The sequence below is a fragment of the Schistocerca gregaria genome, chromosome 1, assembly GCF_023897955.1.
Source record: "Schistocerca gregaria isolate iqSchGreg1 chromosome 1, iqSchGreg1.2, whole genome shotgun sequence".
Classification (NCBI taxonomy): domain Eukaryota; kingdom Metazoa; phylum Arthropoda; class Insecta; order Orthoptera; family Acrididae; genus Schistocerca; species Schistocerca gregaria.
The window spans coordinates 104691557-104718469 of record NC_064920.1 but is presented as its reverse complement, the minus strand read 5'-3'; the positions used below and the strand labels follow the sequence as shown (position 1 = coordinate 104718469).

Genomic DNA, 26913 nt, shown 5'->3' with positions numbered 1-26913 from the left:
ATGTAGACAGACAGCTTCTTCATTGTAATGCCCACACAGAACGTGACACTGTGGTTGCAGCTTAGTTGGTAGATCACATGGCTGCTTTCGCAGGTGGCCCTGCCTGTGGTGGGGTAGGAAATACCTGTGACAGGACTGCAGTAGATTGTAGTGGGAGGATGTATGAGGCAGGTCTTGAATTTAGTTCTGTTGCAGGGATATGAGCCATGAGGCAAGGGGTAGGAGCATGGGTGGAATAGTAATGGACAGGAATATTGCATAGGTTCGGTGGGTGGAGGAATACCACTGAGGGAAAGGTCGAACCCCTGACAGAGAATGGGATTTAGTTGCTCCAGTCCTGGGTGGTACTGAGTGAAAAAGGGGAATGTTCTTTTGTAGCTGGACAGTGCTTCTGTCAGAGGAGGTAGGTTGTGGCAGAGACAAGTAAGGGAACTCAGTTTCTGAAGAAAGTTGGAAGGATAATTATGTTCTGTTAAGGCACCGGGCATACTTGGAGAGGATTACGTGTCAGTGTAGGTACAATGGTGACCGGGAACTAGGCTGTATGCAAGAGATGTCTGGTTATGGAATGGATGACAGTTACCAAACTGGAGGTTTATTGGTGGTTGGCAGGCTTGATGTGAACATATGTACTAATGCAGCCATCCTTAAAGAGTACCAGTTGAAGTGAATGGGTGAGAAGGTGTGGATGTTGTGGAGGAATGTGGATAGGGTGTTTCGCCCTTGGTCCAGATCATGAAGATGTCCTCACTGAACCTGATCCAAGTGAGGGGGTTTGGGATTTTTGGAGGTAAGGAAGGATTCCTCTAAATGGTCCATGAATAGGTTGGCATAGTGTGGTGTCACGCATGCCCATTGCTGTACCACTGGTTTGTTTGTAGGTGATAGCTTCAAAGGAGAAGTAATTGTGTGTAAGGGTATAGTTATCAGGAAGGAGGGTATGGGTCTGGAACCATTTGGGTATTGAGAAAATCAGTGTTAAAAGCAGCAAGGCCTTGGACATTAGGGATGTTAGTGTAGAGATTAATGGCATCAATAGTGACAAGCAGGGCTCCTTGCGGTAAAGAACTGGAACTGTGGAGAGTCGGTGGAGGAAATTGTTGGTGTCTTTTTTTTATAGCAGAGTAAGTTACAGCTAATAGCCAGAAGGTGTTGACCAAGAAGAGTGAAAATTCTCTTTGTGCTGGTACAGTAACACTTCTGGAAGGATGTAGAAGGTAGGGGAGCAGGGAATGTTGGGGAGGATGAGGTAAGAGAAAGACAGAGGGGAGATGTTCTGGGCTGGAGTGGAAGATTTGAGGAGGGGCTAGAGATTTGCTGGGTTTATGGAATGGGGTCACTGGTAGGGTTTGTAGGATACTTATCTGATAGCTAATGGAGCCCCTCCATCATGTAATCCTGATGGTTCATAGCCACAATGATGGAGTCTTTTTCGGCAGGTAGCACTGTAAGTGTGGCATTTGTTTTTAGGTGATTAATTGCAGTTCTTTCAACAGATGCAAGGTTGATGTTGATGTTGAGTGATTTGGGGAGTGATGGTAAGGCAAGGTTTGAGGTTAGGCAATTGTGGGAAGCTAACGAGAGAGGAGGAAACTGAATTAGGCAGGGTTCAGTATTGGTTTTAGATCATCTGATTAATAGAGTTAGTGACAAAATTGGTTTCACTGTGTTTCTCCCAGTTTCCACTGTGGTGTTCTGCCACCCGTTAAACCTACATATATCCTTGACTGTCCATATTCTACCCTTGCTCCCAACCCCTTGCTTCGTGGCTCATATCTCTGCAATAGACCTGGATGCAAGACCTGTCCCATTCATCCTCCCATTGCCACCTATGCCAGTCCTGTCACAGCCATCTACTACCCCATCAATGGATAGTAGATGCTTTCACCTGTGAAAGCAGCCATTTGAGCTACTAGCTAAACTGCAAACACAGTGTAGCTTTCTACATGTGTGTGGAAACTAACAAGTTGTCTGCCCACATGAATGAACACCACTAAACTGTAACCAGCAAACAGCTGGGCCACCCCGTTGCTGACCATGCTGCCCAACACAATGTGCTTCACTTTAATGATAGCTTCACAGCCATTGTCACCAGGATTCTTCCTATTAACACCATCTTTTCTGAACTGAGCATGAGGGAACTCTCCCTGCAATATATCCTTCTTTACTGTAACCATCTGGCCTCAACCATTGCTAGTTCCTGCCCTCCACCCATCAATCTCCTTACCTGCTCCCACTCCAGAACCACACACCTTCTATTCTACTGATACACCTGCAAGCCCTTTCCCCCTTCTTTCTTCGCTCCTCGTCTTTTCCTCCTCCGTCCCTCCCCTCCCTACCCCCCCCACCCTCCCAGCAGAGCATCCTGATGCTTCGTCTAACATACCTGTCCCTACCATTTCTGTGCATGCTCCCACAGGCAGCACAAGCATCTTCTCCCACCCACCCTTACAAGCATCTTCCCCCACCCTTACTCTGCTATCCCTCATCCTTGCCCCATGCCACTTCTTTATACCCACCACATGCCAATCAGATTGCTGCTCATGACAGATGTAGTCAAAGTCGGACGTCAGTGCCCAGCTACAGTGACCATATATCATGACCAAAGTAGCATTTTTGATATACGCAAAGCATTGCCCAAGGTAGCAGTAATCATATACACCAGAAGTAGTAAAAGGAATAACTTGATTATTAAATTATAAAGATGATGAGCTGCTTAATTTCACTAAAACCCTCTGTGGTCTATGCTATGCACTCACTATTAGATAAGCTTAGATTCTTAAAAGAACCGTTTGGACTACACTGACAATGGCTTAGGCGATGTTGATAAACAGAATATTTACTTTGACAATTGTCGCCCATTCTGTGCTAAACATTCCCTCTACAGCAACAGATTTTTCAGGTAGGATTAGTTTTCACACAGCTCCCCTTGCTACGTTTGGGGCTTTCCTTGAAAGTAGCTGCGTTAGTTTTTATGTAAATAGTTTCATTTTCCATGAGGATAACATCACTGTAAGACTTGCACAATGCATCCCCCTATCACATGATCTATTGTCTGTTCTTTATATTCTGCTGCTCTTTTTTTCCTTTCTACTTTTTCATTTTTCTGTGGTTTTTTCCTTGTACATTTTCACCTTCTCATTTCTGTGCATCTGTGTTCTTTGATTTCTTTTCATTTTTCTGTTTTCTTTGACTTCTTTCCAGATTGTATCATTTGCCTTTAAGTGAGTTTAGTTTACCATTATTCTCCTTTGGCACTACTTTAAGGGGAATATATTTTTACTCATTAATATGTGCTGTGTGTTTTGCTCACAAGGAAATAATTGAAAAGTTTAGGAATTTAAACATTCAATGTCTTTTCTGTCCTTCTATAGTTCCTACTGTTTCGGTGATTAGAAGTAAAGATTGTCTTTTATTTAATGTAGTTCCCCATAATTAATTTTCCTAATTAGGAAAAATTACAATTGCTGTTATATTTCGCCTACTGTTCGGACAGCTATGATTTAAATTACAATCAGTCATTGGTATCATACTGAAGGCTTCTCAGATTAATGAAGTAAACTATTGAAATCCTTTTCTAAGTAATAGTTTTGGCAGTTATTGTATAAAGTTTTGAAGTACACTTCATAATAGATTCCTGCGTTTCAGATGGCTTGTTCCACAATTCGTTATGGGCCAGGAGTCACACAGGAAATTGGAATGGATATGGCCAATATGAATGCAAAGAAAGTTTGTTTGATGACTGATCCAAACATAGCAAAACTCCCTTCCATCCGAACAGCAATGGATTCATTAACTAAGCATGGTATCAATTTTGAAGTATTTGATAAAGTCAGAGTGGAACCAACAGACAAAAGGTGAGTCAGGTATTTGTAGTGTTATTCCTTAGCATTAGGCTGAAGTACCTCATTATTAAATTGTTGCTTGACAGTTTGCAGGATGCAATAAACTTCGCGAAAGCAGGGCAGTTTGATGCTTTTGTTGCAGTTGGTGGTGGTTCTGTTACAGACACTTGCAAAGCTGCAAATCTGTATTCTTCCAACCCTGAAGCAGACTTCTTGGATTATGTTAATGAGCCCATAGGGAAAGGAAAACCTGTAAACTTTCCACTGAAACCTTTTGTAGCAGGTGAGGTGCAGTAAATCAATTTTTTGTTACTTTAGAGCACTTTTAATAACTGATATTTTTATGTAACAGTGGTATGTACTAAAGCCTTCAGATAGCTTTCCATCTGACCTGTTTTTCTTTTTTGCCACAACTGTAGTGCCAACAACTGCTGGTACTGGAAGTGAAACTACGGGTGTGAGTATTTTTGATTATGAGCCTCTGAAAGCCAAGACTGGGATAGCTCACAGGGCTATTCGCCCAACAATGGGACTTGTAGATCCGCTGCATACCTTGACAATGCCAGAGAGAGTATGTGTTTACAGCGGGTATGTTACTGTGGTACAAGGCAGCACTAGAAGTAGCACCTCACTGTGTTTGATTTTCGTGTTGTCAGTTGTCGTACAGAATCTTTTTCTTTCAATTCTGTTCATTTAATGTATTCTTGGCCTTACCTTCTCATCATTGTGTGTTTTGTGCTTTCATTTTACTACTCGGAATTCTGTGCCGTTCATGTTTTTATGTTGACCCCACCTGGAATTCCCCACTGTCAATTATAAATACTATAAATCAGTACTGGAATAAAAATTCAATTATTTCCTGAATTCTAAACTGAAGATACTCAGAAGGAGTGCCAGAGAGATAAGGAAACTTGAGCTTCCCAATGATGTCAGCCTTGTGAAGGGCTGAGCAGCCTATTACACCTTCTCAAATGTTAGCCTTTGCCTAAACAGTGGTAAGCACTGTGAGATCAGCTCTTTATCCCACAGCCTACAGAGATAACATTTTCCCTGAATCTTCTTATCCATCACAGCTTTTTGACCCTAATGGTCTCTTGATATGTAATCTTTTGCAGCTCTCAGGAGTGCATCCAGTTCTGGTTTTATTTCTTCTCCTTTGAACCACACCTGTCAGCTCATACCCTTCGTCTAACCTGGGGAAAATGTTTTGGGGATAGACACCAAAAATGATTTACTTTTCTAAATTACATTTTTTTCTTAACTTTCTTATTTTTGCAGTTACTGTGTAACAGTGCTTTATTGTATTTCATGTCTGTATTCTGCAGTCATTCCTGACTATTCTCTTAGTTAATTGTGTAGTTGTTTGGCTACATTCATGTTTGGTTCATTGTGAATGGGTTCTTCTAGAGGAGAAAAATTTGTGTATCACGCATCGTTATGGAAATAATACATGCACCTGGACTCGATTAATAAAGGAATGGGCACCCTTCAGTCTGGCACAGTGCTGCAGATCAGCACAGAAAGTGTGCATAGAACTTGCTAAATGCTTTAGAAAGAATTTTTTTCTTTTGCCAAACAGTGAAAGAGTGCAGAGGGGTGATGGCGGACCTGTACTCAGTTACCTATTCTAAAGCTGGAATTGGTACCAGTTGTATTTTACCGGTGCATTTTCCACAGTGATTAGATGTTTTTAAGGTTGCCTCTTTGTGGATATAGTTCAGTTGGTATAGTGTGCAGGCACAGTCCACTCCAGAAACAGCGCTTCAGATGCTGACGTGAGTTTGAGATACTTTGTATTTCATTAAGCATGTAGATATTTAGGACCATCAACTTAAATGTTTAGTGATATCATTTGGTGAATATTGGTTTCCATTCACTGTTCCTATCAGTGATGACTTGCCGCAAATAATGCATATTACTATACTCTGAAAATTGGATTGTTGTCTTCCATCTTGCTTCAAATCAGTCTGTCCAGCTACAGAGGTTAATGTGTAATACAATATCTAACATACCGTGAACCACATTCCTCTAACAAATAACAATGTGCCACATAAATTTCAATTATTATCACAGAAAGAAACAGTTCTGTGGAATTTTGATTGCCAAGTCCAACAATCCATTCAACATTCAGTAGGTGTAGCGGTTTGAGCTGCTCACATAAAAAAACTTACAAAACTGTTGATCATTTATGATGAGTTGACTTTTCCCTCTTTCAGTGCTACCAATTTACTGTTAAATCTAAATAGAATAGAAATTCACATGCAAAACTTTTAGACTCACCATCATCTCCCTAAATCATCTTGCTCAATTGCTCAAGTACCTCCTTCAGTAAGGCCACAGCAGAATCTTCCCAACTTCTTCTCTTAAAATGTGACTGCTGCTCCCCTTTTGACTATAACTAACCTTCCTTCCAAGTGTAATGTGTGTGTTTATTGTTGACTTATGTGTGTGTGTGTGTGTGTGTGTGTGTGTGTGTGTGTGTAGTTTCTTCTGCCACACTTATATTACTTTTTTAAATATAAAAACTGTGATTTTCAGCATAATGTAGTTTGAAATCTTTTAATTCACACAGGTTTCTTTTACAGGTTTGATGTCTTGTGCCATGCACTTGAATCATTCACAGCTGTCCCTTACACAGAACGAAAACCACGCCCTCCAAATCCTATACAGCGTCCTGCTTATCAAGGCCAGAATCCAATATCAGATGTTTGGGCTAAATATGCATTGCAGGTCATGCAGAAATATTTTAAAAGGTACGGAATATTAGGTTAATATAAATGGCAGGGCAGATAAAAGCCAAAAACTATAATATTATAATTTATAAAAGAAAGGTCAAATTGAAGCCAGGAGACCTACATAGAGAGAAATCATTGTCATAATAAAACAAGGGAAACAAGAGCTTGCCTGGAAAGATAAGTGTTCATTTTTTCTGCACCCTGTTAGAGATTGGAGTAATACAGAATTATTGTGAAATGGTGCAATGAATCCTCTGCTGGGCCCTTAAATGTGATTTGCAGAGTATCCATGTAAGTGTAGATAATACTATTACTGTTTACTAGCAGAATATAATTTAGTAAATTGGAAGGAAAGCGTTATATCAGAATAAAACAATAACATCCAAAATACTTAAATGATTAATTCACAATAATACTGTTTCACGGTATCATTTCACAATCCATAGCAATTACACAAGTCCAGGGCACTCCAGTTCACATCAGAGATAGCTGAGACAGTATCCTAAGTTCCACAGGGTTCCTAGTACATGCGGTCACAAGTACGAGTGAAGGCAGGCGTAGGACTGGCTGTACAATGCTGTTGCAGTGGCCTATATACCGCCCAGGTAGTCCGGGAATACGACGTGTGGTGGTGCCAGGGGCCGAGTGGAGGCTTGCTTCCATCTCATGACTCCAGCCTTCTAGTGGTCATCTTGAAATGGACTACGTGGCCGGTCAGCAAATCTGTGACCGGGCCACAAGTGCTACCTATGCAGCTGTGTGACTGGCCACTCTTTGCATGTGTTGACGTTTGCCGCTGCTGGCGGATACCACAGAAAGCTGTTACTATTTTAAATACCTTTTGTTTATAATCTGTTGATAGCTTAATTTTTAATTGATTTAGCAGAAATTTTACTTGATGGAATTGGTACAGTGAAAGGTGATTAATCTGGAGTAATTGGGGACTCCCTGTCCAAATTTTTGAAAGGTTGAATTGTAGAAATGTTTTCTAAAGGAGTTATCTGAAGCTGCAGTTAAGACCATACCATACAATGTATATAGAACTTGGATAAAAACTGGATGTACTGCAATATTATGTGAAACACTGAAGAGTACATTTAAATTAGAAGCAACTAATGTAATGATATCACAGTAATGATCAATAATATTTTAAACAAATTAAAGTTACAATACATTTTCAAATATTACATAATTTTTTGGAGAAAGATATGAATTTCTCCAGTTATTTACTGCTGACACCTTGATGTACAATGATATGATGCACAGCATCTAAAGAGGCACTACTACCGGAAGTTGATGCCAAGAAAATGTTTTCATTTGCCATACATTTTGATAATTTTAGGATGTCAATTATTAAAGTTCTAATTTAAAAATCCTGTAGAAAGAGAACCACTGCTCAGAATGATGCTAGATTTGAACAGTGTATTATTGATGCAGGGGAAATGACATGGATAAAAAAGAATGAAAATTTGACCAACAAATCAACAAATGGTGCAGTAAGTGTCAGAATATGTACACAAACAGCCACACAGCACACGGTTGTTTCTCAGTTTGTATCTGAGACTCCCAACACGACTGTCTCCATATAGCATCACAAGCTGCTGGTAAAGCTCTTTTACAGGAATGGTGACTGTGCGTGCACAGCAGTACAGAAGTTCTAGACACTCGAGGTATGAAAAAAGGCATTGGATTGAAGTCTGCTCAGGGTGTGGAGAAAATTATTAAAAAATGCGAAAAGGCAGGTTTTTTTAACTGCAGTGTGGCAGAGGGAGGAAAGCAGTCGATCTGAGATCTGTCAAGGATGTGGACAGGCACAGCATTGCAGGAGGGGTCAAGTGGTGGCATGTAAACATGCAGTGCATGGGGAATTGTCAGAACAATGGACATGCCTGTGCGCATGGTGCATAAAATCCTACAAAATATCCTCCATTGGCATGCATACAAAATTGCCCATGTTCAGGAGTTGCTTCCTGCTGACCTTCCAGCAAAAGAAATATACACCTCCAAGGACATGTCAGTATGCCGAATATGGGCAACAGCAAATCCTTACACACATAACCGATATCACTTCATTTTGCGAAGATGTCTATGTGGTGCAGGTTGACAGCATTGTTTATCATAGGGCCTTCTTTTTTTTTTTTTTAAAGCAGATTAGACCTTTGTGTCTTGTTATCTGTACCATCACTGGGAAATTCTGAGTGTCTACTGTGCACCTTTTGCATTCCAACCCTTCAACAGTGTAAATGTATGAGTAGGATCATTTTACACAAGATGGTGCACCTCTGCCCATTGTACAGCCAGTGAAGTGGCTGCTGCAGAGGAATTTTGAAAATTTTGGAATTATCTGCCATCATTTCCCTACAGCGTGGCTATCCAGGTCACCTGACGTTTATCCATGTGACTTCTAGCTGTGTGGTTGTCTGAAAGATGTGTTCTGTGCTCCAATTAAGACCATAGGTGAATTGAAAGTACACATCCTGTATCGTATTCTGAGTGTGACCCCTGAGGTACACCAATTTGTTGTGGAGCATGCTGTTTTTTTTATTTTATCTTGTGGCAGAAAATGGTGGATTGCATATTGAATATGTCTTACGCAAGTTTTACGAAAATTTGAAATTGATGTGATATTGATTTTTATGCAGCTTCTGTTCCCAGGAGACACAAAAACTGATGCCAGTTTGCTTTTTATGTTGTTTTTTACCTCAGGGCAATTAAAAACTAATTTTTCCCGTCTAATATGGTACAACCTTGCTTCAGTGAAATGGCTTACTTAACACTGCCACAACTGACTGCAGAACTGCAGACTGCAGAACTTGTGCAGCCATGCACATTGAATAGTATGGATGGTGTAATGTGCTACTCAAACCATAGCAATTGTACTGTGATTAAACTGTTATTTGTAGCTGACCTCGTTTACTTAAAAATACTTACAGTGCTACATCTTAGTAAAATTTTCTTTAAATTTTGTTTCATGACTTTCTTCTCCTGCATCAGTAACATGCTGTTCAATTTTGATGCCATTCTGAGTACCGTATTTACTCTAATCTAAGCCGCACCTGAAATTTGAGACTCGAAATTCAAGGGGAGAGAAAAGTTTTAGGCCGCACCTCCAAATTTAAACAAAGTTGGTCCATTGTAATATGATACACAATTTAGGTCATATGAATGACGATACACCTACAGTAGTTTGGTGCGAGTCCTAAGCTTAGCAGTTAAGCTTTACCAGGTAGCCATTGCTATGCGTCAGGTGCTCCGTCCGTATTTATACAGGTACCCTTCCTTTTTCGTGTGCTTCATCTGGTTTGAATCGATTGCTTATTTTGCTTTGATCTGATAAGTGCCTTATTCTTTGTTATAGGTGTTTACGTCACTCTAAGCTGAAAATGCTTTACTGTACTGTGGCACGCATTGTTTGTTACATTCTGATAGTGTGTGTTTACGGCCTGTCGCCGCTCGCGACATTGCTTTCTTTTTTGCGCACTACCGCCGCTTACAATTTAAAAAAAAGAGAGGAATCGTCTCATTAGCGAAACAATGGCAAGCGACTGCTATTTATTGTTACTTACACTGCTGCTTTCTTTGATAATGATGAACAAGAACCAAATAATAGACTGTGTATGATAGAACATGTTCTGAATGAGAGTCCATTTGAAAATCTTTGCTGCCGTTTCTTTAGTACATCAAATTCTGCACAGAAATTAGTCCTCTTAAATTTAAAAAGCTAGTCAGTTGCCATGCCTCATTTCTGACTGTATCACTATTAGGCATAAGAATAATATGAATATAAACCTGACACGATACGTATATTCTTCCACGTTTGCTGTTGTCTCACTTCAGTTTCGTAGTTTATTAGGCAGACAGGGTTTAAATGAGATAGCAGCAAACACGAAACAATACATGGCAAAATGTTTATATTCATATTATTCTTATGGTGAAGAGAATACTGTATGTAATTCACATTTCATCAGGTTCCTATTAGCAACCATCTCTTCTCACAGGTAGGAAAAAATTCAAAACGTAGAGTTGGCCATATTGACAAACATCCCAAACAGTCTTGGCAGTCGGATTTTTGTAGTACATTGAAATTCTGTTACATTCGAAGATGAACAATACGGAATTTGTATTTACTTCGTTGGATAATGTATGAAAATGCAGTGATCAAAACTCGGGGCAGAGAAAAAAAGCTGGTCTTCCACCTCTTTTTTTAAAAAAAATTTTTTACTGACGCAGAGGGTTTTGATGCCAGTATTTATCTTTGTGCCTACAAAGCATGTCTGTGTAGCGTTACATACATTCGACGGCAGATGTTAGTTGTGGCGGCACCTACCAACATTTTTCAGAACTTCTGCTTGCTTTGCACTCGATTCTAAGCTGCAGGCTGTTTTTTGGAATACAAAAACTGGAAAAAAAGTGTGGCCTTGATTCGAGTAAATACGGTAGTTGTTCTCTTTCTATAGCATTTTGATACTGGAACTTTAATTATGAACACTATGTACTTAAAGAAGTAACTAATTTTTGGCTGATTCTACATTTACATCTGTAACCTACAAACAGCTGTGAAGTCCTTGGCAAAGGGTATGGCCCATTGTACCAGTTATTAGGATCTTTTCCCATTCCATTCACATATGGAGCATGGGAAGAATTACTGTTTAAATGCCTCTGTGCACACTGTAATTATTTAATCTTGTCCTTACGATCCCTACGTGAGCAGTACTTAAGGGGTCATAATGTATTCAGAGTCATCAATTAAAGCCTGTTATTGAAGCTTTGTAAGTAGGCTTTCTTGGGATGGTTTAGTCTATCTTCAAGAATTGGCCAGTTCAGTTTCATCAGCATCTCTCCAACATTCTCCCACAGGTCGAACAAACCTGTGACCATTCATGCTGCCCTTCTCTGTATTATACATTTAATCTCTCTCTTTGCCGTGTTTAGTATGCATCCCATACGCTTGAGAAATATTCTAGAGTGGATCACATGAGTGATCTGTAAGCAATGTCCTTTGTAGAATAATTGTTTTCCCAATATCCTACCAAGAAACTTAAGTCTACCAGGTGCTTCACCCATGACTGAGTCAATGTGATCATTCCATTTCATATGTCCACAAAGTGCTGCACCCAAGTATTTGTATGAGTTGGCCAATTCCAACTGTGACTTATTGATATTATAGTCAAGAGATATGTATTTTGTTTTGTTTTGTGAAGTACACAGTTTTACATTTCTGAACATTTAAAGCAAGTTGTCAATCCTTGCAGCATTTAGAAATCTTGTCAGGGTCTTACTAATAATATTGTCCACAATGTCATTTATGTAGAACATAACAGCAAGGGTCCCAACACTGTGCTCTGTTGTTTTATCAATTTTTGTCATGTTTCTATTAATGTAAAGTAATACTTTCGATAATTTGGATTAATGTTCAAAATTTCCCCAAGTTTGATAGCTAAAACATTGGTTTGTTCCTGTACATTCACTGATATTTTTGATTTCCTCCTCTCTGCTGTAAATGCCTTCGCCTTGTCTGTTATTTTGTCCTCAGTCAGGATTTGGTTGCCAAAATATTCTCCATCTTTGTACATAAAGTCATGAACATCCTTTGTTCTTCTATGCCTGTAACTCCAAATGTTACCTGGAAATCTAAATTCCTTAAAGACCAAACTCTGTTTCTTGGTTGAAGAAAACCATATATTCATAAAGTTACTTTGGTCTGTAAAGATGCTTGATCCATAGGCTGCCCCAGCCAAGTAGTGTTTGGAGAGGGAAACATGAATTCATTAAGTCCATTGTCACTACACGGTGAGGGGGTTGAGAAGGAGCATTGTCTAAAATCAATAATACTTTCACATATTCAAATATTTAGGTTTCAATTTTAACTTTTTAATAATAATTTTTGAACTTAAAGGATGAAGTTGTCGTGGGACTGGTAAGAGACCACTCTGTGTGGCGAATTGAGTTTTTAGGTTTCGTAATCATAAACAGTACTGAGCAGGATAGTGATAGTGTGCTGTTAATACGGTAACAGACACATTTATGTTTTCCTTATCTTTTGTTAATATATACCCTGCCTTGTTCTACATAACTGTAGGTTCTCCTCCTTGATTTGATTCATGAAACTGGGTGGGTGGATGGAAGCATGAATGAACCAGGCAATCAACACTTGCAACATGTGTGGATGAGTTAACGCATCATGCTCTGCCACTACTAAGTGTTAAGGACATGTTTTTAAAACGGCCCCTGAGTTTTCCTTATGCACTTTTGACACGATTACACATCCCATTCTGCTGACCCCGTCATCTGGGCGAGTTACTTGAAACTTTTTGATTCAGCAAGATATGCAAGTATTTATTGCACCACATACATGCATCTCCACATGCTGTCATTTGCAAAAATCCTCATTTTGGTATCTAGAACAATTTTTGATACATGACGACGACGACTTGGCTCCTGACGCTTGGGGACGGGAATGGGGACGTCGCAAGTGATTGTCCATGGGATATAAAAACCAATAACAAAATGAGATGGCATTCTGCTCTCAATTTTAAATAAAGTTTTGTTATTTTATATACATTTCATACACTGCAATGTATGAGCTAAGATAAACGCTACTCAAAGTTTACAACATGCATTTTTACTTGTACAAATTCTTCAGAGTTTTGTGCAACACTGTAAGTATGACAAATAATGAAAATAAATTCAGCTCTTTATTGAGCAAAGGTATCAGCCTGTCAGACGGGAAAAAAAGAAAAAAAACTGAATAGTTTCCTGAAAATGAAAAGTATTTCATAGTAACCAGAACACCATCTCTCAGCATAGGTGCCATCTCTCAGCCTAGATAGCAGCGTTAGGTGAGCAGTACAGTGACAACAGAGCCGCACTCAGTATGGAATGCAGAGAGCTCACACTCTTTTCCTGTTAAAGATCTTGTCTCAATTATGGAAGCTAAACATTACTAGCTGTGAAACAGCCTATTGCAGCCTGCAGTTCATCTGCTCTCGCAGGAAATGTGATGAAGTGTTTTTTGTACAGGGTGTCCACATCATCATAAATGGTCAGTTTTGGTACAGTTGTCAGCTTTAGTTTTTTCAGCTAGTTCATTCTGTTTTAGCACAAAGTCCAAACTTTTAATTTGATTTTTCCTAATGTCATAAAAAGCCTATTTATCAGTGCCAGACTCAATCATAATATTCAGGGCAGAAGCACTGACCTGAATTTTATCACACACTTATCTAAAAGTAACTGCTTGTATTTACCCCTGACATTTGTCTGTTACTACTTTGTACTGTATGATTAAATTTAACTCATCACATTGGCATCAGCAAGCAAACTGAGCATGGTTTGACTTAGTGGTGCTCTTGTGATGAACACTGACACACACATTACTTTAGTGAGAGTAGGCATTGCCTGCAGGGGAAACAGTGACTGTTGAAATTAAGCCTTTTCAGGACAGCCACCAATTGCACTCGGCAGCTTTTACTGACAGATTTCAGTCTATAACATTACAAGAACATCACCAGTATATCTGGAATTTCCATTGTGAATTATACAATAAAATGTGAAAATATGGAATCTCAAATTGATATTAATGAACATATTCCATCCATAATAAGATATCTTAAGTTTAAAGTACAGTGGGTGACTGATTACATTGCTGGCACCAGAGGTTAAGTTGGATGTACAACAAAAGTAATGATGCTGATAGTCTCAATGTACATTGATGAGCCAAAATATTATGACCACTGCTCACTGCAAAGCTGGATGCCATCTGACATGGTAACAAAAGTATGTAAGTGGAGCAGACACTGATGGGGATCACTGTAGCAAAGATATGTGGTACGAATTGGGAAATTCGTTGAGATAAGCAACTTTGACAAAGGGAAGGCTATTATTATGCAGAGCCAGTGAACAAGTACCTTGAAAATGGCGAATCTGGCTAAATATTCATATGCTACTGTCATGAGCAACTACAGAAAGAGGTAGGACAACAGTACCACTAGGTGCTGAATGGTTGGATGTCAAAGACTCTTCACAGAACGTGGGGTTTGGAGGATTAACTGCCCTATAATGTAGGATAGATGGTGATCTGTGGCACCTCTGATGAAAGAGCACACAGTTGATGCACGCACAAGTGTTTTGGGGCATACCGTTCATTGTACATTGTCAAAAATGCAGTGCCTCAGCAGACCATCCTTACATGGCCACATATTAACCCAGTGACATTGTCAATTGTGATAACAGTGGGCATGGGACCATCGGGATTCGACCATTGATCAGTAGAAACATATCACCTCTTTGGGTGAATCTCATTTTTTGCTACGCTATGTCGATAGTCATCTTCACAAAATGCCATCATCTAGATGAACAGTGGCTCGAAATGTGTATGCGCCACACATGCAGGCTGGTGGGAGCAGTCTTATGCTATGGGAGACATTTTCCCACACTTGCATGGGACCTGATGTCTTCCCCAAGGCAATGTCATCTTTCAGTAGTATAATTGTCCATGTCTTGAAGCCAGAACACCATGCTACAGTGAGTTGAGGAACATACTAATGAGCCTATGTTGATACTTGGCAACCAAATTCACCTGATTATAACCATATGGAACCCATCTGGGTCACTATCGGGCACCATCACCCACATACACAAGCCAGCAACCCATAGTATATGCGAATTACATGACCTGTGCATAAAAAGCTAATGCCACATGCCTCCACAAACCTACTAACAAACTTTTGGATCACTAAAATGCGGAATAAACGATGTAAGTTGTTCCAAAGATGGACAAACCAGTTATTAAGCAGGTGGTTATAATGTTTTGGCTTGTCAGTATAAGATTGCATATGTAACACTTTGTTATAAATTTCACTTTCTTAATCCCTGAGACTCTGATGATGCTTTTGTATGAGGTTACGACTTTGCTTCCACCATTTTTTCCCCAACATTTGAGATTTTAATGATACAGATTGGTTACACATATATCATTCAAAGTATTTTCCATTGCTGGCCACTACTTCCTCCCATCTAATGGGCAGTGTACGAATTCTGCGTCAAAAAATTGTTCATCTTTTGAAGTGATCCACGAATCGATCCAATTTGTGACTTCTTCATGAGACTGGAACTGTTGGGCAGCCAGGCCATGTGCCATTGATGTAAACGGGTGATAGTCAGAGGGAGCAGTGCCTGGAGAATACAGTGGGTGGGGTAGGACTTCCCATTTTAACGTTTTCAAATATGTTTTGATCTCTCTTGCAATGTGGGGTCGAGCATTGTCATGATGCAAAATCACTTTCTCTCTCGCTGTACTGTGGCCATTTGTCTTTTAATGCTGTGCTCAGACATTACTTGCATTCGATAATGAGCACCTGTGATTGTTTCACTTGGTTTTAACACCTCATAGTACATGATGCTGAGCTGGTCCACCCAAATGCAGATCTTGGAGGCATGAATACTCGGTTTGGCCATGATTTTTTGCGTTCATGGTTATCTTAATGAACCCATTTTTGATCCCTGCTCACAAGTGAAGCAGAAATCCCTTCTGTTTTTGCTTCTGAAGCAACTCCAGCTTCTCGAGCCAGAATGCAACATTATGTGGGATGCAAGCAGCAATAGAGGGGGTGAGGAACAGGAAGTGATAGTAGTGTATAGGTGGCAAGAACGCTATTTGGTGGAGTATACAGGGACTAGACTGTCAACATGTGCAGAATCACAAGGTTGGCGGGGCAGGTAGGTGTCGACAAAATGAGCAAAAAAGAGAGGAGCGGGGAGGGATGGGCGGATGAGTTGGCAGAGGACTGCAGATAAACAGGATTAGGGATGAGAATGGGGAGGAGATGATAGGACAGGGGGAATGGAAACTGTTGGGAGGAGAGTGTGGAGATGGTATTACCAAAGGTTGAGGCTGGGAGTGGAGAATGTGTTGTAAGGATAACTTAAATCTGTGCAGCTCAGAAAAACTGATGGTGGAGGAAAGGTTCCAGATGGTTTGGGTAGTGAAGCAGCCATTTAAATCAAGTGTGTTACATTCAGCTGCATGCTGTGCCACAGGGTCGTCTGCTTTGCTCTTGGCCACAGTTTTGCGGTGTCCGTTCAGCCTGATGGACAGCTGGTTGGTAGTCATATCAACACAAAATGCTGTGCAATGATTGCAGCAGAGCTGGAGAATGATATGGCTGCCTTCCCAGGTGGACTGGCCTCTGATGGGGTAGGATAAACCTGTGACAGGGCTGGAATAGGAAATGTTGTTTGGGTAGATTGGGCAGGTTTGGCACCTGGGCTTCCATAGGGATATGATCCTTGTAGCAAGGGATTAGGAGTGGCATAGGGATGGACTAGGATGTAGTTGAGGTTGGGTGGATGATGGAAGACCAGGAGGGCTGAGAAATATTTTCGTTAGGCTGTCCCAGTACCACCTCAGACTGGAACAACTGAACCACAAGCATTGCCAGGGCTTTAACTATCTGTCATCAGGACCTGAAATGAGGGACATCCTACTGACATACTTCCCACCCCTACTAAAGTGTTGTTCACTCCCCCTCCCAACCTCCACAATGTCCTAATCCATCCCTATGTCATCCCCAACGTCGACCCCCTGCTACATGGGTCATATACCTGAGGAAGACCCAGGTGCAAAACCTGCCCAATACACCCACCCAGCATTTTCTGTTACTATCCTGTGACAGGTTTATCCCAGCCCATCAGGGGGTGGGCTGCCTGTGAAAGCAACCGTGTCATTTACCAGATTTGCTGCAGTCATTTCACAGATTTTTATGTTGGTATGCTTGCCATCAAGCTGTCCAACAGTATGAACAGCCATGTGCAGGGGGGGGGGGGGGGGGGGTTGTGCGCACACTGGAGGATGTGTGTAAAAGTGTCATATGAAGAAAGTGCAAGTTAGGCTTCATGTTATCGACATTTTTGTAATCCAGGCAGATGAACATGGAGGAAATAACTGTTAGAGCTATGTCATTATGTTTGAGATCAGAATATGTTCGAGGCTTCCACAAGAGATGAATATCAGTGAGTCAGTGGCATTTATTTTACTTTTACTGTGTTAAATATCGCTTGCATAAGCACAAATAGTTAATTGTACTTAAACAGTGGTTGTTAGGCAGTTTCTGTCATTTACTTCACATTCTTAATGTATACCATGTGGCTTGGTGACCTTGTGCATAAGTATCATATTAAAAATACAAAAGTATCTTAACTTTATTTGTAGCTTATTGCTTCTTTCACATTTGCTAGCAATTTATTAATGAAAAAAGCCATGCTGGACCATGAAACATGATGATTGAATAATAGAAGAGAAATAATAATTTATAATTCTCTCTCTCTCTCTCTCTCTCTCTCTCTCTCTCTCTCTCTCTCTCTCTCTCTCTCTCTCTCTCTCCCTCTGCTGTACCTTAGTTTTACTTTTACTTAGAAAGTATCAGAGAAATTTAAGTCAAACAATAATGTGTTGTTTAGGTCAGTTTACCAGCCAGACGACGTCGAGGCCCGATCTGCCATGCACTTGGCATCAGTAATGGCAGGTGTTGGCTTCGGTAATGCCGGAGTGCACCTTTGCCATGGTCTGTCATATGCAATATCTGGGAATGTGAAAGATTACAAACCTGAAGGTTACAGGTATGTGATGTACTTACCGCTGTAAGAGATAAAGGACAATTTGTAAACCATTGTGGGATTTGTTGATCTACAAACAATTACTGATGTAATCTAGCAGTACTGCCACATTGAAAATGCAAAATGTGGTACATGAGAAACTGTTTTTGTATTGTATCTTCCTCATAAGCCGGAGACAAATATGAAACTATATTAACACACAGAGTACTGCAGCAGCATATGAGCGATCATAGTACTATTATTTTAAGTTGCCTTGAACAATTCCCTATTTGTACTTGGTATTTTGCAGTAGTATTTCCTGGAACCATATTAAATTCATTTCTCTCCTCAAATGGCATATATGGCTGTTGTGACTCGCTGATCTTTCAAAGTGCTGCCACGCAGTTATGCGCGTCCTCTACATGCGGCGCTGTCTGCTAGCCATGCAACAGCAGTGCCACCTAAGCAGCCAGCCAGCCAGCCAGCCAGCCAGCCAGCGGCCGCTAGACTCGGACTCAGTTATGATTTCACTTTTAAAAGTGCCACACGTCTTGCTCTGTTTACTTGATCTGTGACCTTCATGTATTGTGTCGTCCTTGAAATATATTTGTTCAACTTGAAGTTATAAGAATGGCAAAATCATCTTTATGAACAAATGAAAGAAAATGAATTCCTACCATCCCTGGACATTATCATGTAGAGGATGATTATTGTTTGCAGTGATCAAATACTGATTTGTTTATAGGAATCTTTAAAAATACAGAAGAATAAAATGTTACATGAAAGAAAGATACTGAGTTCTCGAAATAAACAGGGTTTCACTTTCCTGCCCCTATTGCCCTATAGCTCCTCCCCTCAAAAGTTGCTTTTTTCTAATTTTTATATGCAGAATTTCTATCAGCTGAGAGTAAGGACTAGGTAATTTTTGGTCATCCCATATTTGTTGTTGTGAATGTCTGTGTGAAAGTACTAGTTACAATGCAATATACTGCAAATAACCAGATCTGTGGTGCAAGTATAATATCACATCATAATATCCTAAATATAATGTTCAGGCAACCTAGCATCAAAATTAATTACCATAAATTGCATTTGTAGAACTAGTTTCCATTTAAGGTTGAGTTACTTCAGAATGTGACACAAGAGACTACTGGATAAAAATAATTCACATTTATTACTTTACTGACTTGTTTCCAGAACTGAAAGTTACCTTCCTTATGACATACTTCTGAAACACTGTAATTTTACTACATGCAGATTATTTTTATAGATGGGATTTTCTTCATTATGCCCAACCAAAAATTAAACTTTTGTGTCATTTCGGTTTTCCTTATTATTTAAGGTATAGGGGAACAAACTAAAGTGTTTGTGTTACACAGCTGAATTTAGTGTCATATTATCTAGAAATTTAGTTTCTTGGATGTTAGGGTTATGTTATCAACTCCCTGCAACATTTCTCTGTCGGTTATCTGAAAACATAGTAAACAAAGCTGTAGGTAACACACCAATTAGGTAAAACTAATGATTAAGTATTCATAAATATATTGTAGAGTTAGACTAAAATCCATATATAAAAACAGCATAGTTACTTTAAAAAAAAGTATTCTATTGTTTCTGTTTGCATTGAGTAGGCCATAGTAATATCACTCCTAAAAACAGCTAGTACTTTTCTCTTGTTCTACATTGAGGATCTGTAACAGAGAACCATGAGCTCTACTCGCTTAAGAATGTTGTTTCCCTATCAGTATTCTGCAAACAGTTGAAAGTAGTCTTCTTTTTAATACTCATTTGTATTTTAGTTATACACTTTGTCACCAGTCCCAATGAAGTGCACTTTTCCATAAAGAGTATTATCATTCACAGTGAACAGTTGGCAAATAAGGCTAAGTGCAGTTTTGTACAGGAAAATACACTCCTGACCATTAAAGTTGCAACACCATGAAGCATAGCATGTAATGAAATTTCACTTCCTGAGCAACAACACATGAATAAATTTGTAAGTGAACTGACAGTATTCAGAGTGTGTGAATTAGTACATACAGTTGCCACCTATTGCAGTTAAAATGTCTCTAACAAGGCAGGGAATAGACATACGGAGTTTGGATAACAGATACTCATATACCATCCCATACCGCTTCATCTCTGTACTTGAGTTCATCAATCATAGAGACCGACAAGTGGCAGAATGCCAGTTTCTCAGCAATATATGAGCAGATGTTTTTTAATGGATGAGGAATCTGAAGAATGTGCTGGGCTGGACAACAATTGAAAACTGTCTGCACCAGCACTGCAAAGGCAACATGCTCCCTTCTGTTGTTTAGTTGAAAGAAAATGTCAGAGTCTTTGGAGATAGGGTACAGTCACTGGCCTCGGCACATTGGAAATGTAACGCCTAGTGTCCAAATTACTAGTTACGTGTACTACAAGAGATAGCCTAGTGCACTCAACGGTTCTCCATACCATCTCACCACATCTCCGTGTGAATGTGACAAATGCTTTCAGGCAACATCCATTCTCTTCAGAATTTTCACACATGAACATGCCTATTGTGATGATAATCACAAAAGCAGGACTCATCTGAAAAGGTGATGTGGTGGCGCTCCTGTGACCAGTGTGGATGTTGGGTGAACCACTGTTGACACACCTCCCTCTGTTGCCACTTCAGACACCCACAACAATGGTTATCATGTTCACAGCACATGACGCTCTAGATATAGACACAGTTCGTTTGGACACTTCTATTGCTGCAAACAAGCTCATTTTCTGACTCAAGCTCCATGACAGGGCTATTCCACCTTCTATGGCTTAGCAAACAATATGTCAATCCTCTCAGGCACAAGTCATGTAGCATCATTAAAATCCTGCATGGTGTTGAATATGGCATTCCTGAATCCATTGGTTCAATATTCACATGACAATTGTGGGATACGGACCACTCGAACAGCAAAATCGCAGAACGATTAATAGCAGCTGCTGTAGGTCACAATCTTGCTGCTACAGAATTACGACATGTACTGGAAGACAATCATCATTTTTGCATGAGGGATAACACAATCTTCTTGCAAACGAACAACATTCAAACACAATTAGCGAATGAGAAACCTGCTGAGTGATCTTTCTTTATGTACAGAATATAGATGATATACCTCCTTCCTAATTTGTGCAGATAATCATCTGCATACGCAAAAATGTCAAACACCACATGTCAGTTTGACCTTTTTGCATGTTATCACCATGGTTTTGCACTTTCAATAGGCATGGCACTAGTGTACTATGTTTTGATGGTCTTTATTGTTAGAAAGATTTTGTCATCTCAAAAAAAAAAAAATCTACTTTACCATCCGTACTATTGATCCACTACTTAAAATTACATGAGTGACTGGATAATTATTTCCTCTTTTCTCATTTGTACTATTCTTGAGTCCCAGAATTTTCAACTGTATTTTAATTTGGCTGGCTATCCTGATCTGAAATTATTCAATAGTAGTGTAAGAACTGTTTTTTACATTTTTGTTGATAATAAAATTTATTTATACTTTTGTCTGTCACTGATTTTAGCAAGGATCATCCCATCATTCCACATGGCTTGTCTGTTGTAATGAGTGCACCAGCAGTTTTCAACTTTACGGGACCAGCATGTCCTGACAGACATATTGAAGCAGCGGGTATCCTAGGAGCTGATGTAAGAAATGCTAAGAGGGCAGATGGAGGTATGTGTTTTTTCTTTACTGGTTGGATTTAATTTCTCATTGGCTGTGAGGATATCTGTAGTGGAGGTCAGACTTAATGTTTGGAGGAGATTTTACTGGGTTATTTGGGAAAGGAATTATTGTGGTAGTTTGTAAGTGGTTGAGGAAAACCACAAGAAGCATGAATTAGTATCTCTAAATTAGAATTCCAGATCCACAACATCAAAAGAACAATATTACATTTTATCCCTGTGATCTGTTTCTATGTTGTTCACCTGCTAGGGGAATTTATTTTTGTATTGACATAATCACGTTGTTACTGAATGATGGAATAAGTTAATGTCAGATACATGTTGTTTTGGTCATCAACCCTAAGGTCAGTTTGACACACCACTCTACTGCTGCCACTTGTCAGCTGTTATTTTCATTTCTGCATAGCTGCAACATCCCACATGATGTCCTTTCCAGAGCAACAGAACTGTCAATAATAATTACCTTCCTTGGGGTGTAAACTGATTAGAATTTGTGCTTTATTAGATGTGGTGGTTTGCACAAAGGGTGATCTACAAAACAGTGATAAGAACTCCCAGGCAATCATTCCGTATTATTGGCATGTTTGTACCTCTATTACAAGTAGACAAATAGCAATGGCGGGGTGAACAAATGTGAGGGCGGGGTGAATAAATGTGAGCAGAAGCATGTTGTGGGATCTGTTGCAGTGTTTTGATGTCATGAAATGATTCTGAATATTTTCTATGCAATTTTCATCTTTGTGTTGCCAACTATGGATCAACTGGAATGAAAGTAACTCTAATCTAACTGTGAGATATTATTAAAGATATCATCATTTTCTAAAAGCAACCTTTTCATTTCTGAATACAAATAAAAAAGTCCCTTTGCTGTTTCAAAAGATGAACCAGTAGTAAACAAAAACAAAATGGAACAGAAATTGTGCCATTTGATTGCCACTTGATATATGAAATGTGCTCATGAATGAAGTGCTAGAACTGAGATCATGTTATCTTGACTGATAAGTACCCTGTGGTAGAGGAAACTTTCACTTTCACAGAAAGGAAAGCACGCCACGTAAAGCTGTAGCAAGATTGGAGAGAAAAATTGCTAGGACCTTAGGATTGAAGAAATGTGTACTGTCTTGCCTGTCTCTTGTCTTAACTGGTTTTAGGTATCCTATATTTAATTTTACGTTTCACAGAAGATTAAGTTATTAGCTAATAGGCAATAAAGAGTCCAGATTTTCTGAAGAGTTCTTGTTCTCCTGGTTACAAATAATCCCATTCAATATTAGGATGTCAAACTGACCGACTCAGAGCAGGAGAGGCACTACAGGACATTTTAATTTCCACTGTCCTGAAATATTTTATTGGCAACCATTACAAAATATACATGTTTGAGTTCCACAGAACAAAATACAGTGACGTGAGGTATAAGAATGTTGTTTGAAGAGGCATGGCACTGCATTTTGGGACACTTATGACCAATAAAATCTCTTACATTTCCTCAAAGATATATATTTTATGTATCAGACTGATGTAGGATGCAGGATTCAAGAAAAAGCAAGAAACGTGCATATAATTTGTTGACCTAGAAAAGTATTCGGCAATATAAAAAGATGAAAGTTGTTAGAAATTCTCAGGAAAGTAGGTGTAAACTATATAGATGGGTAATGCACAAAATATACAAGAAACAACAGGGAACAATAGAATGAAGTGCGAGACAGGAATGCAGTCTTTCACCCCTACTGTCCAGTCTATACAATGAAGAAGCAATGATGGAAATAAAAGAAAGATTAGAGAGTGGAATTAAAATTCAGGATGAAAGAACATTGATGGTAGGATTTGCTGATGACATGGTTATCCCCAGTGAAAGTGAGGAAGAACTAAATAAATTTTTGAATGGAATGAACAGTCTAATGAGTAGAGAACATGAATGGAGAGTAAATTATAGAAAGATGAGAGTAATGAGGAGTAGCAGAAGTGAAATAAGTGATACTGTCAACATCAGATTTGGGGACTGTGAAGTAGATGAAGTGAAGGATACTGTGCAAACAAAATAACACCTGACAGATTAAGCAAGGAGAATGTTAAAAGTGGATTAGTGTAGGCAAAGAGGGCATTCCTGGCCAAAAGAAGTGTACAGGTTGCAAACAATGGGCTAAATTTGAGGAAGGAATTTCTGAGAATGTACGTTTAGAGCATAGCATTGTATGGAAGTGAATAATGAATTATGGGAAAATAGAAAACAACAGATTTGAAACATTTGAGAAGTGGCACTACAGAAGAATCCTGAGAATTATGGGCTGGTAAGATGAGAATTGAGGTTTCCTGCAGAATCGGTGACAGAATGGATATATGGGAAACAGCAGTTAGAAGATGGAGTATCAGGGAGTAATTCCATTGTACTTTAGGGAGCTGTAGAGGAGAAAACAGTAAGGGAAGTCAAAGTTTGGAATATATCTAGCAAATAGAGTATGTTGAGTCCAAGTGCTACTCGGAAATGAAGATGTCTGCCCAGGAGAAGAATTCGTTCCAGGCCACATTTTACCAGCCAGAAGACTGATGGCAAAATACCTTGTACTTACTACTAGCAGATTCTTTTTACAATTATTTTTTATGATTGATTTCTCATTTTTCATTGTACATCTGCCAGTACCTTGAATGGTACCTGACAGACTAGAAAGGCCAGTATTACTTGGTTTTGCAAAGAATCCTTACTTATGTTCCTTAAACCATAGCCTCGTATTTACAGTTGTTTGGTTTTTGGTAAATGCTGTGTTGCTTCACATTGTGATACTTCTAACCATTTGGTAATGCTTAATCTACTCTTTTAGTCTGTATACTGCTTGAGAGCACCTGGCTTTGTACCATTACCCTATGAGTTTGGTTGAAATTGTATGTCAAATAATTATTGATGTTTAAATTGAAATATTGCGTTAATCTGAGCTTTAAATACTATCCTGAATTATTTCACTGATCAGCTCAGGTTTTAATGTTCTTAATCTTTTTTTGAGTAATTTTTTCATACAATAGTTTAACTGACATTTTTGTCATTAGTCTGGATACAGTGAACCAATTGCTTTGTTTTTAAGAGGATAAACAGCATTTTTCACAAGTCATGTATCTAACTGTTTGCAGGAAAGATCTTGGCAGATACTGTAAGAGAATATATGCAGGTCATGAAAGTAGATAATGGCTTGTCTGCCCTTGGCTTCACTAAAGATGATGTTCCTAACTTAGTTAAAGGCACTGTTCCACAGGTAAGTCTTCCAGCAGGGTTATACATAATGGTGAATAAAGACACTATGCCAGAAAATAGTAACATAAGAGCCTCATTAAACAATGGGCAATATGGAATTTACATAGAACAGTTTCTTATTTTCTAAATGATAGCAGTCTTTCATGAACACAATGTACTGTCTTTTCCTTGCTTATTATTCTTGTGTTTTACATACCCTATCATTAGCAACTGAAGTTAAATATTAAAGTGAAATATTTCAATACATGTATCTCATATCACCCAGAACTATGTCTGTATAATTTTAGCGAAGTGGCAATATAGGTGTTGGCTCTTTCCTCCCCTCTGCCCTGTTGTTTTTAAGACCACCTGTCCCACAGTGTCAGCAACAGCCCTTATGCAAAGTTTGGTAAAATACTGTTGGCATGTAGAAGCTGTAAGATGTGCCTTAAGCATGCCTTACTTGGTGGTTCCATGCCCATGACAAAAGGACACCAGAGTCTGGCATACTGTTTTAATGTGTTGGCCAGATCTGTAGTGTTGGAAGCCAATTCAAAGATACCTCGTAAAACTCTGTTAGCATTTCATTACTTTTGTGTGACAGCTGCAGTGTTGTTACATTGTCAACTGGGACATTGTACCTATGCAAGTGCATGTTTGTTTGTATTCTGCACTAGCTGGCTCCAAAGGACATCATTGGATAGGTTAGTAATGTTTCCACTCCTGTTTGTATGGATATTGACCACACAACACAACTCTATAGTGAGTTACTACCTTTTCTCTTTGATTCTTTTTTTCCACCAAGAATTGTTCATTAGAACAGGTTTACAGGCTGATTGTGGATATAATCATGAAGATTGACTTTGTAGGTTGAAGTTTATACTATTTATATGATGGGCTTTACAAGTTTGTGGTACATTTAGAAACAGATTTGTTAGTGCAGTTTTTGTGACCTATGCCAATAGTGAGTCAAAACAGTCTTACACCTTACAAAACTTCAGTGTCTACTGCTAAGTACAATTTACTTATTTTCCAAATCCAAGCCATTGTCCTCATTTTTTTTGTTCCTCTTTCTCTTATTAGCCATCTATTCACCTCTCCTCCTATCTACCCATCTTCCTCTGTGTTCCTACCACCTCATCCTTTCCATTCCCTTTCCCCCCTCTCCCTCCTGTGGTTCTAGATCTCTCTCCACAAAATGTGAATAGTGCTAGCTACATAAAAGTTGTTACCATCCCTTCCATATAACATTCATTAACCTGTAGCCCAGGCCTCCACAGCTCATGTTTCTGCACAAAACACCTCATTAAGAACTGAGTTGTGACTATGAAATTGGTGAAACAAGCTCATAAACTTCTTGCTGACAGATTTTGTGAGCCATCTGCATCTCTGGCACACACTTAGTTGACAGTCCAAAAGTATCAGCAGTGTTTTGCTCTAGACTTCCCTTTGAGTTCCTTCCATATGATGCCCTTTACCAGCATAAACAGCATTCCCAGTATATAGCACTGGAAATACTACGACCAGTTAAAATTAACACATTGTAACATATGAAGATTCTCATTTCTGTCATGATCCTGTATTATGTACAGTTGCTCATTTCAACTGTAGCTAAACTCTCTGAAATATACATTGTTTTACAGTTTAATTGCTCATTTGCCATTTGCAAATTATTTGATAGTGGTTTTACACATGCTGGTACACTGTCAATTTTACTTAAATTCATCCATTGTATGCAACAGTCATACATCACATGACAGGGCTCAGTGATTTATATCATTTAAAAGTTAACACCAAGGTAGG

The 26913-nt window shown here is 39.2% G+C and overlaps 1 protein-coding gene across 1 annotated transcript in view; it reads left to right on the top strand.

Annotated features, from left to right (window-relative positions):
- Positions 1–26913, top strand: part of LOC126334429 (hydroxyacid-oxoacid transhydrogenase, mitochondrial) — a 65183-nt gene that overhangs the window by 35501 nt on the left and 2769 nt on the right. The window contains exons 3-9 of the mRNA XM_049996838.1: positions 3649–3857; positions 3932–4128; positions 4265–4433; positions 6431–6598; positions 18035–18193; positions 21728–21879; positions 25011–25132. Coding sequence (XP_049852795.1) covers positions 3649–3857; positions 3932–4128; positions 4265–4433; positions 6431–6598; positions 18035–18193; positions 21728–21879; positions 25011–25132 — 1176 coding nt within the window. The remainder of the gene's footprint in view (positions 1–3648; positions 3858–3931; positions 4129–4264; positions 4434–6430; positions 6599–18034; positions 18194–21727; positions 21880–25010; positions 25133–26913) is intronic.